The 13,993-nt window shown below is 49.5% G+C and overlaps 1 protein-coding gene across 2 annotated transcripts in view; it reads left to right on the top strand.

Moving 5' to 3' along the window:
• Nucleotides 1-13,993, top strand: part of PDE1C (phosphodiesterase 1C) — a 355,641-nt gene that overhangs the window by 63,477 nt on the left and 278,171 nt on the right. For both annotated transcript variants that reach the window (XM_060247618.1, XM_060247621.1), the window contains exon 2: nt 9,449-9,499. In XM_060247618.1, coding sequence (XP_060103601.1) covers nt 9,449-9,499 — 51 coding nt within the window. The remainder of the gene's footprint in view (nt 1-9,448; nt 9,500-13,993) is intronic.

Raw genomic sequence — 13,993 nt, 5'->3', positions numbered from 1 at the left:
CTTCATGTCTTTAGAAGAAAAACATGTCTATGATGAGATCCAAAGAAATGTGAGCTGGGTTAGCAGCTTTGGGGTGGGAAATGCTTGGAGATTTCGGGGGATGGGGCCTGAGGAGGGTAGGGTTCAGGGAAGGCAAGGGCCTCAACAGGGTAGAATTCCATAGAATTCACCCTCCAAAGCAGCTGTTTTCTTAAGGGGAATGGATCTTGGTCATCTGGAAATCAGTTATAATAGTGAGAGATCTCCAGGTGGTTCGCAACCCTACTGTGAGAGGAATTTGGTATATGGAGTATGGCTCTTCTGTCTTCCTCTTGCTGCAGCTCTAGGGTTGCCAAGTCCAATTCAAGAAATATCTGGGGACTTTGGGGGTGGAGCCAGGAGCAAGGGTGTGACATAGGGTGACCATAATGTCTGAAGGCCAGCCAGGGACATGTTGGGGGGGGGGGAAGGTAGGGGTGTGCGCGCGCCGCCGGAAACAGGAAGTGACGCCACTTCCGGTGACGTCACTTCCGGTGACGTCACGCCACCACAGGAAACAGGAAGTGACATCACTTCCTGTGACATCATTTCCCCGCGTCACCTGCCGGAAATGGGAAGTGACATCACTTCCTGTGACATCATTTCCCCCAAATGACATCATTTCCCCCAAATGCCACTGCCGAAAACAGGAAGTGACTTCACAGCACTTCCTGTGACATCCCCAAAAATCCCCCAAATATCACCGCCGGAAACAATTTTGTTCTGAAATCCTGTATATACTTCATCAGTATATGGGATAAGGCACTTTCTCAACTGTGCTGCATAATGCAGCCTATTTATTTTGTCCTGTTTGCTCTGTTGGCTCTATCTGCGCCACCTTCATCACTTTCGGGGTGTGGATCCCCCAGTGGGGTGGTCTCCCGACTCCCTCCGCCGGCTGTTTCTGATAGCCCTGCGCCCCCTCTTTCATTTGATATGTGTCCCGTGCGGGTGCCACCCTCCCGCCGGGAGATGCTGCAAAATGAGCCCCCTTGAGGCTTATGGCGGCAGGGCTCGGGGGAAGCGAGCTAGACTGCTGTTCTTTTGAGGGGTTATAGAGTATTTCGAGCCCGTCCCTGTGGCATCGGTCCCATCGTTGTGGGGCCCAGGGGGCCGGCGCAGCGGCACGCCGAAGCAGCCTGTCACTAATAACACAGGTCGAGATGCAGGACAGGAACCCGGAAGTGACCGACAGGCTGCTTCAGCGTGCCGCTGCGCCGGCCCCCTGGGCCCCACAACGATGGGACCGATGCCACAGGGACGGGCTCGAAACACTCTATAACCCCTCAAAAGAACAGCAGTCTAGCTCGCTTCCCCCGAGCCCTGCCGCCATAAGCCTCAAGGGGGCTCATTTTGCGGCATCTCCCGGCGGGAGGGTGGCACCCGCACGGGACACATATCAAATGAAAGAGGGGGCGCAGGGCTATCAGAAACAGCCGGCGGAGGGAGTCACGAGACCACCCCACTGGGGGATCCACACCCCGAAAGTGATGAAGGTGGCGCAGACAGAGCCAACAGAGCCAACAGGACAAAATAAATAGGCTGCATTATGCAGCACAGTTGAGAAAGTGCCTTATCCCATATACTGATGAAGTAAATACAGGATCTGAGAACAAAATTGCACCAGAAGACACAAACACAAAGCTCCCTTACACTGAATCAGTGCTTGGGTCCACCAAAGTCAGTATTATCTACTCCAGTCACAAACACAAAGCTCCCTTACACTGAATCAGTGCTTGGGTCCACCAAAGTCAGTATTGTCACATAAGAACATAAGAGAAGCCCTGTTGGATCAGGCCAGTGGCCCATCCAGTCCAACACTCTGCGTCACATAAGAACATAAGAGAAGCCCTGTTGCATCAGGCCAGTGGCCCCTCCAGTCCAACACTCTGTGTCACATAAGAATATAAGAGAAGCCCTGTTGCATCAGGCCAGTGGCCCCTCCAGTCCAACACTCTGTGCCACATAAAAATATAAGAGAAGCCCTGTTGCATCAGACCAATGGCCCCTCCAGTCCAACACTCTGTGCCACATAAAAATATAAGAGAAGCCCTGTTGCATCAGACCAATGGCTCATCCACTCCACCACTCTGTGTCACATAAGAACATAAGAGAAGCCCTGTTAGATCAGGCCAGTGGCCCCTCCAGTCCAACACTCTGTGTCACATAAGAACATAAGAGAAGCCCTGTTAGATCAGGCCAGTGGCCCCTCCAGTCCAACACTCTGTGTCACATAAGAACATAAGAGAAGCCCTGTTAGATCAGGCCAGTGGCCCCTCCAGTCCAACACTCTGTGTCACATAAGAACATAAGAGAAGCCCTGTTAGATCAGACCAGTGGCCCCTCCAGTCCAACACTCTGTGTCACATAAGAACATAAGGAGGGAGGGAAGGGAAGGGAAGGGAAGGGAAGGGGAGGGAGGGAGGGAAGGAAGGAAGGAAGGAAGGAAGGAAGGAAGGAAGGAAGGAAGGAAGGAAGGAAGGAAGGAAGGAAGGAAGGGGGAGGGAGGGAAGGAAGGGGGGAGGGAGGGAGGGAGGGAAGGAAGGAAGAAAGAAAGGAAGGAAGGGAGGAGGGAGGGAAGGAAGGAAGGGAAGGGAGTGAGGGAAGGGAGGGAAGGAAGGAAGGAAGAAAGGAAGGAAGGGAGGAGGGAGGGAAGGAAGGAAGGGGAGTGAGGGAAGGAAGGAAGGAAGGAAGGGAGGGAGGGAGGGAGGGAGGGAGGAGGGAGGGAAGAAAGGAAGGCCGCCCCCTGCCCCCCTGCTTTCGGCCCCCTTACCTGCTTCCAGGGCGGCGGCGAGTCCTGCGGCGGCGGCGAGTCCTGCGGCGGCGGCCTCGCGGCGAGGGAGGGAGGGAGCTGCCGGCGCTGGCCTCTGGAGGCCTCCAGGGACCAGCGCCGGGCCTCTCCGCTACCGGCGTTGGTCTCTGGAGGCCTCCAGGGACCAGCGCCGGCTGCTCTGCGGCCTCTCCGCGGCCTCCGCTGGTCCCTGGAGGCCCTCCAGAGACTCTGGAGGGCCTCCAGGGACCAGCGGAGGCCGCAGGGAGGCCTTCGCTGGTCGGTGCTGGTCCCGGAAGGCCTTCCAGAGGCTCTGGAAGGCCTTCCGGGACCAGCGCCGGGTGCTCCGCGGCATCCCCGCGGCCTCCGCTGGTCCCTGGAGGCCCTCCAGAGACTCTGGAGGGCCTCCAGGGACCAGCGGAGGCCGCGGGGAGGCCTTCGCTGGTCGGCGCTGGTCCCGGAAGGCCTTCCAGAGGCTCTGGAAGGCCTTCCGGGACCAGCGCCGGGTGCTCCGCGGCGTCCCCGCGGCCTCCGCTGGTCCCTGGAGGCCCTCCAGAGACTCTGGAGGGCCTCCAGGGACCAGCGGAGGCCGCGGGGAGGCCTTCGCTGGTCGGCGCTGGTCCCGGAAGGCCTTCCAGAGGCTCTGGAAGGCCTTCCGGGACCAGCGCCGGGTGCTCCGCGGCGTCCCCGCAGCCTCCGGTGGTCCCTGGAGGCCCTCCAGAGTCTCTGGAGGGCCTCCAGGGACCAGCGGAGGCCGCGGGGAGGCCTTCGCTGGTCGGTGCTGGTCCCGGAAGGCCTTCCAGAGGCTCTGGAAGGCCTTCCGGGACCAGCGCCGGGTGCTCCGCGGCGTCCCCGCGGCCTCCGCTGGTCCCTGGAGGCCCTCCAGAGTCTCTGGAGGGCCTCCAGGGACCAGCGGAGGCCGCGGGGAGGCCTTCGCTGGTCGGCGCTGGTCCCGGAAGGCCTTCCAGAGGCTCTGGAAGGCCTTCCGGGACCAGCGCCGGGTGCTCCGTGGCGTCCCCGCGGCCTCCGCTGGTCCCTGGAGGCCCTCCAGAGACTCTGGAGGGCCTCCAGGGACCAGCGGAGGCCGCGGGGAGGCCTTCGCTGGTCGGCGCTGGTCCCGGAAGGCCTTCCAAAGGCTCTGGAAGGCCTTCCGGGACCAGCGCCGGGTGCTCCGCGGCGTCCCCGCGGCCTCCGCTGGTCCCTGGAAGCCCTCCAGAGACTCTGGAGGGCCTCCAGGGACCAGCGGAAGCCGCGGGGAGGCCTTCGCTGGTCGGCGCTGGTCCCGGAAGGCCTTCCAGAGGCTCTGGAAGGCCTTCCGGGACCAGCGCCGGGTGCTCCGCGGCCTCTCCGCGGCCTCCGCTGGTCGCTGGAGGCCCTCCAGAGTCTCTGGAGGGCTTCCAGCGACCAGCGGAGGCCACGGAGAGGCCTCCACCACCGCCGCCGGGCCCCGCGCGTGGGCGGGGAAGGCGGCGAGTGAGGGAGGGAGCGTCCCTGCGCGTGCGCAGGGGCTCTGCGCAGGCGCAGGGACGCTCCCTCCCTCACTCGCCGCCTTCCCCGCCGGCGCCCGCGGCCCACTGCCTCCGGGGCTGGCTAAACCGGGACCTTTAATGGTCCCGGTATAGGCAGCCCGGGAGGCGGGATTGGGTGGCCAGAACCGGGACATTCCCGGGCTCCCGGGACGGTGTGGCCACCCTAGTGTGACAAGCATATTTGAACTCCAAAGGGAGTTCTGGCCATCACATTTAAAGGTATTGCACACCTTTTAAATGCCTTCCCTCCACTGGAAATAATGAAGGATAGGGGCACCTTCTTTTGGGGATCATAGAATTGGACCCCTGGGTCAAATCTTTTTGAAACCTGGAGGGTCTTTTGAGGATAGGCAATTGGGAGCTATTTTGCAAATTTGGTGCCTCTATGTCAGAAAACAGTCCCCCCCCTCCCTAGAGCCCCAGATAACTTCTGATCAATTCTCCATTATTCCCTATGGGAATCAGTCTCCATAGGGAATAATGAGTGCCCAGCAGACATCCTTCCCCCTTGCTTTCCGATGACCCTGAAGCGGGGGGAGGGTCTCCAAACTGGGGGATCCCCTGCCCCACCTGGGGATTGGCAACCCTATGCAGCTCTTGTGCTTCCCTCCCCCCATCCATTACTGCATTCCAGGAAAGAGGAAGTGATGTAAGAGGATTGGGATCTTAGAGAAACAAAATTTTCTTCTAGTACAAGAGGGTATGCCATCTGTACACTGAATGAATTCCAACCCAATGAATGCTAGCCTGGGATTTTGATTGTAAACAGAGCTTAAAACAGACTTGGAGGGGCTTTCCTCACAATTTCTAATCTTAAGATTAATACATTTTTAAAAATGTGTGCTCGCAGGGCTTTTTTGGGTAGAAAAAAGCCCAGCAGGAACTCATTTGCATATTAGGCCACACCCCTGACACCAAGCCAGCCAAAACTGCATTCCTATGCATTTCTGCTAAAAAAAAAAAAAAAAAAAGCCCTGTGTGCTTGTGTTTAGAGAAACCAGAAACTGAAACTCATTGGATCAGCTTTTAAAATGTGCTTGGCTTAGAGAAACACGGTTACCTTATGAGGAAGAAGGTACTGTAATCCTCTGGACTAGTATAGAGGATGTAGAGTTTTGGGAAGTGAATGGTGTAAGGTACCAAATCTGAAGCTATGTTTGGGAGGGGACAGCAGACTCCTTCACAAATGAGTGTGTTGTAACACTTCCATCTACTGGTTGATGTGAGCAGAAAGCCAGACACTGGCTGCCCAGTAAATTGCCAATATCCAAGTACTGAGGCAACAGCAACTTTCACCTTCCTTTTAGATGTCAGGATTGTCAAAATCACCAGAAAGAAAAAAAAGACTCAGCTTGGTCTGTTCTTATGTCTTCTGTACCTGTATGAGGTGCAGCAGAATATGTCCTTTCAAAGCACGAAGGTGGATTTGTTAGAATCTGTGCAAGGAAGATGCTGTCACAGATATACCTAAAGGAGCCAACTGAAAAGCCTGTATCCCCATGAGAGAGGTATGATGATATTTCTTGGGAAAAGAGGAAGACACTGATAGGCATGTCCTATAACTTTGGCCTTCCTGAGTCAAGAAACTAGCTGTTTGATTTCCTTGGCAGGGTTGCTTGACTCCTGTGGAGGCTTCACAATAAGGAACACATTGTTATACTAAGAAAATGACACAGTACATATGACAGAATTTTAACAGTGGTGTGAATGTGTGTGTGTCAGAGACAAAGCGCACCAGCATGGTGTGGACAGTCAGGTTTGATTCTCTACTCCTCCTCCACAGGAAGCCTGCTTGAGTGACTTTGGACTAGTCACAGTTCTCTCCAAACTCTCTCAGCCTCACAAGGTGTCTGTTGTAGGGAGAGGAAGGAAAAGGTGATTGTAAGCTGCTCTGAGACTCTTTAACGTACAGGCAAACAGGCTATAAAACCACTTGTCTTTTTCACTTTTTTGGCAGAAGAATATAAGTAACAGTATCAAATAATTCACAGTCTATTTACAGCATTTGTGATTTTTTTTCTTTCTTCCTTTTTTAGAAAGATGGATGGTTAAGATATTTACAGAGTTGAAACCTATTTACAGAGGCAGGCAACAGGGCCGGATCTAGGGGGGGGCACATGGGGTACCTTGCCCCCGGTGGTGCTGGGGGGGCACCAAATTGGGCGCTCCCTGAGGGGCAAGTGAGAGGAGCAAGCCAGCAGCCCAGCAGATCAGCTGCTTTTCCCGCCTCTCTCTCTCTTTCAGAGAGGCATCAAAAGCAGCCCGGCACCTCCCATCTGCCTCCCTCCCCATTTAAAGACCCCGTGGCCAGCTGGCTGGTCGGGATCTTTAAATGGGAAGCGAGGTAGATCGGCTCCTTTCACTGCCTCTCCGCAGAGAGGCAGTGAAAAAAGCCCCCGTGCCTGGATCTGATTCCCCCAAATTTAAATGTGTGGGGGGGCAGCACTAGCGCTAGAGTGCTGCCTCCCCTACCCAGAGGGAGGGGAAAACGGGCTACTTTTCCACCCTTGCTGAGAGGAGGTGGAGCCCCCCCCCCAGATCCGGCCCTGAGTGGCGACATCCATCTGAATTGGTCCCCAACCCTTTGGCTTGGCTCAGATGGGGGATGCTTCACTCGACTGCCTGGCACAGAGGCTGAAACCCCTCTGGGCTGGCAAGTCAACAGAACTTGCAATGGCCCCTGCCTAGGAGCAGCGTTGACCAACTGTCCCCTGGGGATGATGTCAGCGATCTTGCACCCTGACTCCCCAGGGATGCCCAGAAGACTTTTGGGGACTCAGTGCCTGGAATTTTCCCAGCCATGAAATCCAGCCTGGGCTCTAACTTTGCCTAAACTTTCTCCTCTTCCTCCCTTTTAGAGTTTCTTTTTAAGAGCAGGGTAGTTAGTCTGTGGCCTCCTCCCCCTGGAGACAAGAAGTCTGCAGAGGAGTAAACGGTGACACGAGGAAGTAGAACTTTCTTCCTCCATCTCCCAGACAGCCGCAACGTGCCCAAGTGGCTTAGGAAGGCTGAGGAAGAAAAGAGAAATCGGACCCATCCGATTCTCAAATGTATGCTGGAAAAAAAGTCATCCTGGATTCATAGTCCCTGCAATGGGTGTCTAGTATTAAAAGTGATGGGGGAGGGCAAACTAAGTTGCGGAGTTTCATGTGCGATTCTCTGTCTCCTTCCCGCCCCCCCTCCGCAAGTCAGAGAGGTGGTAAAAAGAGCCCCGCGCCTGGATCTGCCTCTTCCCCACATTTAAATGGGGAGGAAGGCAGATCAGATCAGCTCCTTTCACTCCCTCTCAGCAAGGGTGGAAAAGCAGCCCCGAGTTTTCCCCTCCCCCTGGGTAGGGGAGGCAGCACTCTAGCTGGGTAGGGGAGGCAGCATTTTTTGAGTGTGGGCGCATTTTTTTTTACTTTTGCCCTTCCTCAAAAAATATGTAGATCCAGCCCTGGCAGGCAATGACAAACCACTTCTGATGCTGCACTGAACAGGAGGTTGGACTAGAAGGCCCGTATAGCCCCTTCTAACTCTGTGATGCATGGGATTCTGAAAAACCTATGCCATCACTGTAAGTCAGCTATGACTTATCAGTGCTTTCCCCCACCAAAGATATTTAAAGCTATCAGAGAGCAGTAGAACTAAAAGCAATTAATGTAGATATGTAACAATAACACATATTAAAACTAAAAACAACAACAATAACACTTCTGTAGAACAACGTCCAGCAGGGCTTGGATCATACCAGTCTTTTCCACTTGTAGGAAAAAGTATAACTGAAAAAGCAGAGCCAGGGATTGTGAGGTCCATGTGGACAAAGATCACATGGGACAGGAATTGCAGGGAGGAGAGGAATTCTAGGAGACTGTGTGGGAAAAGAACTGTTATTAGACTGTACTATCCCTGTGATGTTTTAAATTAAAGTTGGTTTTTATGGTTTTGGTGCATCTCTTCTTTTTCCATGAATGTTCTCTCAATCTATAAATGAGGAGCAGTTCATTGCATGAAAAGCCAAGTGGCAAGACAACTCCTGAAATGGAAGACACAGCAAATTCAGGTGTCTTTTCTGGCAGCCATTATGCTAGTCTTAGGGCGTTTTTGCACTGACCTTAATCGGCAGCGACGTCCCTCTTCACCGCGCAGGATCTGTGCAGATTTCGCACCAATTGCTGCGGAGCACCCGGAAGAGCCGCAAAGTCTCACAGCTTTTGCGGCGCAAATGGAAACTGGGTTTTGGCGGTTTCCATTTGCGCCGCAAAAGCCGCGGGACTTTGCGGCTCTTCCGGGTGCTCCACAGCAATTGGTGCGAAATCCACGCAGATCCTGCGCGGTGAAGAGGGACGTTGCTGCTGATTAAGGTCAGTGCGAAAACGCCCTTAGTCAACAGGTGAACACAGAAGGGGGACAGGGAGAAACAGGGCTGAATCCAGTTAGCTTCTTAGTCAACAGGTGAACATAGAAGGGGGACAGGGAGAAACAGGGCTGAATCCAGTTAGCTTCTTAGTCAACAGGTGAACACAGAAGGGGGACAGGGAGAAACAGGGCTGAATCCAGTTAGCTTTTTTGCTAAGTCTTGCCCAAGTCCACTCTACAGCCCAGCCTCACATGGCCTTGACATGTAAGTCCGATAATTCTCAACATAGCCTCTTCCAGTGGCCAGAGGACCTCTCTTTCATTTTTCATTGTCAATAAAGCCAGTTGTTTTCAACCCATTAGCTTGTGCCTGCTAAGATGTTGTAAGAACGAGACTGGGACTGATTCCCCATTAGGCTTGTTCTGACGTCAGAGCTCCCCCCCCTCCAACGCTTCCATCCAATTTTGCATAAGTTGCTGCACAGCTGTGACTTGCCTTGTGTCTTTCCCATGGCAAGCAGAAACTGGTTTTCAGAGGATATTGTTTGCCACAGGAAAAAGGCGGGGCGAGTCACAGCTGCGCAGCAGCTTGTGCGAAATTGGGTGGAAGCACTGGGTGGAAAAGAGCTCTGATGCTGGAACAAGCCTAGTGGGGAATCAGTCTGGAAGTAGTATCCAAGGCACAGGTAGAAGTGAAAGAAAACTCCTGCATGCTTTTTAGCCTGATGGAAACCATGGTTCACCATTACTAGCAATAGATGCATTTTAAAAGGTGCTTTCTTTTATCTTTCAGTTGCCAATGAGACGGGAGACAAAAATGCTCGGCCACTTTCACGATTTGCTCGTAAGTAGTCTAGTCTTGTTGACTTTGCTTCCTGAACATTATAAATAAGTAAATGTTGAGACTTCTGTGCAGTACAAGCCCAGGAAGGGAAATTCTTCTCCTAAATCCAGGTTCACAGAAGCTGACCGTGGCTAGTAAAAAGCAGTTTCGCATGCGTCTTCCAGGCTTGAAGGTCACTCCCACCCATCTCAACCTTGCCGAAGACTGGAGATGGCATTTATTGCCAGTCATTGTTATTAGAAGTAAGAGTCAAAGCAGGCATGACAGAGATCACACAAACAAACACGTGCAGCTTAGATAATAACCAGATATTAAACGGGGAAAGAAGAGTGGATTTATCTCTCCAAGCCCTGCTAAGTTGTCTGAATTGTAATTGTGCATTCTATACTGCTAGAAGTTTTAAACTGGAGAAACATGCATCCTTTTTAAAAAATTGTAAAATAAACTTTATTGAACAAACAACAAACAAAATATATTTACAAGGAAATGCACAAACATCTCATGGCAGCATTAAAATAACATCTACAAGAAATCAAGCAGTAAAACAAATCAGGAAACAATTACAGCTTTAGTAAATAACAAAGTCTGCATATTTTAGTGGAATTTTACAGTCCTTTGGACCTTTAGAATATACATAATCTAAAAAAGCAAACAATTTTTCTATGAAGTTATTTTCCATATTTAGATTTTCCATAAGCAATATTTGTGTCCTTTTAAAATCTGTATGTTTACCCCTTGGAAATGCTAACGACTACACAGAAAGCTCAGTTTTGGTAGTAAAACTGAGTAGGGCGCGAAGGTTAAATCCCTTCTTCTCACATGGTCCTGATCCAAATTGCATCTGTGCAGAAATGAATTTTATATTTTACCAGACTTATGGAGCCCTGTTAACCTTTATGTCTCTTTTGGCCCTGAAAAATAAAAACAGTTACATGGTGGAGGTATAAAAGGTATGTAAAAAAAGAACACAATATGTAGGCAAAATTATAATGTCTTCAAACAGTTATATAACCATGAAGCGGCATCTCTCAATGGCAGTCCACACAATAAATATAACATTCAGATGATATGGTACTCTGCCATTTTTAGGTGCATTTTTTATCATTGTATAATGATAAAGAGTACTTCTGTTTCCTGCTTGCCGCAGAGGTCAATCAATCAAAAGCTTTATTGGTATAGATACTGTGGAAGTACATTTCCTTTGTTCTTCCTCTTTTGGCCTTAGGACAGGTGGGCACATGAGACAGGGCCTTGTCAGTGGTTGCCACCCTCAGACTGTAGAATTATTTGCTTCCTGAGATTAATTTGGCTCCATTCTTGCTGCATACTAAATACTCTCTGCCTACTAAATACTACTCTGCATACTAAATACAGTGGAAAAGAGATGTAAACTCTGCAAAGAGGGTCTTATCACTGGAAGATATTTGTATTTCCCCCCTACCTTAGCTTTCTGCTTTGCCAGTATTCCCTTATGTGAGGTCGACGTGCAAAATGCCTCTGCTAATAGTAGAAATTATAGTCTTTGCTTAGGGTTGCCAATCCCCTGGTTTGGAGGCCCTCCCCCCGCTTCAGGGTCATCAGAAAGTGGGGGGAGGGAAGGGAAATGTCTGCTGGGCACTCCTTTATTCCCTGTGGAGACCGATTCCCATAGGGTATAATGATGAATTGATCTGCGGGTATCTGGGGCTCTAGGGGGTGGGAGCTGTTTTTTGAGGTAGAGGCACCAAATTTTCAGCATACCTTCCTGTGCCTCTCTCCAAAATATCCTCCATGGTTCAAAAGGATTGAGCCAAGGGGTCCAATTCTATGATTCCCAAAAGAAGGTGCCCCTATCCTTCATTATCCATTGGAGGGAAGGCATTTAAAAGGTGTGCAGTCCCTTTAAATGTGATGGCCAGAACTCCCTTTGGAGTGCAATGATGCTTGTCCCAACCTTGCTCCTGGCTTCACCCCCAAAGTCTCCTGGCCCCACCCCCAAAGTCCCCTGATATTTCTTGAATTGGACTTGGCAACCTTATCTCTGCTATAGTGAGACACTGGTGGCAGAGCACAGGCTTTGCAAGCTGAAGGTCCCAGGTCCCTTGGTTAGCAAATGTTGGAAGAGACCCTTATCTGCTAGAGGTCCTGGAGATTAGCTGCCAGTTAGATGGAACAGTAGAATGGCTCTGTATTTTTTATTTTTTTTATTAAATATTCAGTCATACATATATGACATATACAACAAAACAATACAAAACTAAACCAAAAATCTTAATCAGGCACAACACACAGAGAAAAGTTCAGGACATATGCTTTTCTACAGAGTTCCTTAAGTCTAAAATTCTATAGCTCTTGATAATGTGTATATGAAGAAACAATTTCCTTATCTTGCAAGAACTTAACAATAGGAAAACAGATTGCTTGAAAATTTTACAACAGACTTCAAAATTTTGAATTTCTGTAGAATAATCCATTTTACCCAACATAAAGTGGTTCCAAATAGAATCCTACGAATTGCAAATTGAAGACCCTTTCTTATGTTTCCACTTCTTCACAATCTCTATTTTTGCAATTGCTAACAAAGTTGTTATTGGAGCCAGCTTGATTTTATCTACTTGTCCTGTCAAACCAATTTCTGTATAAAGCATTCCCATGTGCTCAGATGCTACTTCACCTGTATGGTCAAACTTGGCAAAGCATCAGATATTGGTTGCAATATCTTTATGTAGTCACATGATGGCACTATAGCCATATTTTGTGTACAGTTCATTGGACCAGTTTCTTCATCATCGGTGAGACTTTTGGTTTTATTTTTAATAACATCCTCTCAAGATTCAAGGCTATCCATTTTTTGAAACTTAGGGATGTTGTTGGGCAGAGTAAGCAGTATTTTTCAGAATGAAGGATGTGAAAGACCTTTGGAGTGTGCGGGTACTTTGAAGAACTTTCTGGATTTTGTCCAATGGCCATTCAGTCCCACAGGCAAGTTACAGATTCACATATGCAAAACGCCTGTGAAGAACAAGGCAACTGAACTATTTTCTGCAATCTGCCTCATCTTGTCAGTTCAGTAGACCTGATCAGTTTTGACCAGAATCTGGATTCTAAGAGTAAATAAATTAAGCCATTGCAGATAATAGATCACATAAACTTCCAAGACTTTATTTATCCCCTCAAAAATAATGGCCATCAATACATCTTGTAACTGTGAGTTCTACAAGTTAATTAACAATTGATCCTAAATTACTGAAAAGACTTTGCAGGAAAGAGGCATCTGTTGTGTCAGATTTCTGTGCTGCAGATGCTCTTTGGGGGCTGTGTTACATGAGGTGCTAAACAAGGGTGTATCACTCATTCCACATTAAAAGCACATGTATTGGCAGCACATGTATCAAACTAAAATGGGAAGTCATCGTGGCATTGCATGAATCTGAGGCTCTTGCCTTTAGGAATAACTGCCTTCTGCTTTTCTAAAGTACAGAACTCTGATTTAGCGTTATATACCAGTTATTATTTTACTGTCACTTCCAGGGCTTTTTTTTGTAGAAAAAGCCAAACAGGAACTCATTTGCATATTGTGTGTTCTTGCTCAAAAACAAACAAACAAAAACCATGGTCACTTCCTCCTCCTCCTACTGAAGCTCAGTTTATAGCAATGTACATACAGTGTACAGTATCTTCACAACAACCCTAGGAAGTAGAGTAAGCTAAGAAAGTGTGACTAGCTTAAGGTTTCCCAGTGAGCTTTGGAGTTAAGTGGGGAACTCTACCCCCCCTAGCAGGTTTTGGGTTTTTTTAGCAGGAATGACCACGAATACAGTTCCGGCTGGCTTGGTGTCAGGGGGGTATGGCCTAATATGCAAATTAGTCCATGCTGAGCTTTTTCTACAAAAAAAGCCCTGCCCCTTAGTATTGTCCCTTTAAAGCAAGGAGTAATGTAGCAACACACAAAGGGAAACGTGACTCCAGGAAAACAAAAAGCCACAGGCAAAGATAGATACTGCATGCAGCCAAAGAGGAGAATGGAAATTCATGTTTAAAATTAGTGGATAATGAAAATTAATGCTTAAATGAATTCTTAGAGCAAGATTTACTGAGATACTAAGATTTTCATCAATATAAGCAAATTCTCAACAAGGCCAAATCTGTGAATACTTAAATCCAGAGATTGGACCCATGAACAGAGAAGTCAGATCTTTCTACAAATCTGAAAAATGCTGCCGCCTTAGGTTTGCAGGGCAAAAAAAAAGAGAGAGAGAGAGAGAGAGAGAGCTCAACAACAACAACAACAACATTGGGGTTTAACCTCCTCCACCTATAGAAGCAGTGCCTGCAGCTTTAAGAAATGAATCTCCACAGTGGCCACTGCTAGGCAACCATAACAGTATTTTAAGACTTCAAACCTTGGTTTTTGCCAAGGCCATTTCCAGGACTGTTTTGGCCTGAGGGTGGGGCCCAGAAGTAGTCACCAGGTGACTTGCTACTACCTGACTTGGATGACTCAACCAGTCCTAC

This window comes from Heteronotia binoei, chromosome 10, assembly GCF_032191835.1.
Source record: "Heteronotia binoei isolate CCM8104 ecotype False Entrance Well chromosome 10, APGP_CSIRO_Hbin_v1, whole genome shotgun sequence".
Lineage (NCBI taxonomy): Eukaryota > Metazoa > Chordata > Lepidosauria > Squamata > Gekkonidae > Heteronotia > Heteronotia binoei.
This window is presented reverse-complemented; position numbering and strand designations above follow the sequence as displayed.